This window comes from Etheostoma spectabile, chromosome 23 (assembly GCF_008692095.1).
Source record: "Etheostoma spectabile isolate EspeVRDwgs_2016 chromosome 23, UIUC_Espe_1.0, whole genome shotgun sequence".
Taxonomy (NCBI): domain Eukaryota; kingdom Metazoa; phylum Chordata; class Actinopteri; order Perciformes; family Percidae; genus Etheostoma; species Etheostoma spectabile.
In genome coordinates, this window is record NC_045755.1 from 17,731,474 (window position 1) to 17,732,488 (window position 1,015).

At 38.6% G+C, this 1,015-nt stretch overlaps 1 protein-coding gene and 1 long non-coding RNA gene across 3 annotated transcripts in view; one reads left to right on the forward strand and one right to left on the reverse strand.

Annotated features, from left to right (window-relative positions):
- The window catches only part of LOC116673381 (uncharacterized), a 17,786-nt gene that overhangs the window by 4,867 nt on the left and 11,904 nt on the right, over positions 1 to 1,015 (forward strand). The window lies entirely within an intron of this gene.
- The window catches only part of cd9b (CD9 molecule b), an 18,408-nt gene that overhangs the window by 4,544 nt on the left and 12,849 nt on the right, over positions 1 to 1,015 (reverse strand). For both annotated transcript variants that reach the window (XM_032505670.1, XM_032505671.1), the window contains exon 3: positions 15 to 112. In XM_032505670.1, coding sequence (XP_032361561.1) covers positions 15 to 112 — 98 coding nt within the window. The remainder of the gene's footprint in view (positions 1 to 14; positions 113 to 1,015) is intronic.

The following is a 1,015-nucleotide window of genomic DNA, read 5'->3' on the forward strand; positions in this document are numbered from 1 at the left end:
ATAGAAAGACTCACCAATCCCAGCATGCACGGCGACTCTTTAATGGCTCCGCAGCATCCCAGGAAGCCCACGACCATCATCAGAGCCCCCGCTGCAATCAGGATGTACACACCTACAGGACAAGACACACATTGTGGAGATATGGTTTTAATATCATGGCACTGCAGGATACTTTAAGATATTCACTCTTTAAAATAACCGATCAAAATCATTGATCCAATGGACAGAGAGAAGATGCCAGCGAATCAGGGTGTGTTGTGCACAGTGGTGGAATGTAAACATGTACATTTACTCAAGTACTTCAAATTTCAACGATTTTCTTCTCATGCCACTTTCTGCTCTACTTCAGGAAGAAAATACTGTACATTGTTATTTCTCCCTAAATTTATCCAACAGCTTTAGTTACTTTATAAATTAATTTTTTTGCATAAAAACAAAGAGCTTATGAATAAGACACTTTATTAGAAATTAAACTACCCAACAGTATACACAAGAAGGCCTATTACTGAAATAAGAAGACAGATTTTTTTTTAAACTATTTTGATTTATTGCAAAACGCATTTCATGATTCCAGCACAAATGCTGATTTGCTGTTTTTTCTCCAGTGTATTTCTTAAATCTGTATTAAGGTATTAAAAGTACTTTTAATACCGTAAGCACATTTGTCATGTTTACCACACAGGACTTTTACTTGTTTTTTTACAGTGTGGTATTAGTATTTTTAATGTAAAGGATGTGAATACTCCCTCTACTCGTGTGATGTAGCTGCTCTGCTTTACATATGCTCTGAAGGTTGATGTTAGTCGCCCATTGGTCACTTCAGCCACTTGTTGCTAGGTTACGTACATTGTATTCCATGTGGGCAACGTTTCACCTCTGGAATTGTTCAGGTGCCGCCGGAAATTGCACCAGGTGTCCCTCATTTCAGCCGGATGTCCGACACCTTTCGCTTTCTTTGAGTTAAACTCTGGTGGATTTATGAAGACTATGGTTACCTGGTCCTCAGATCTCTGCA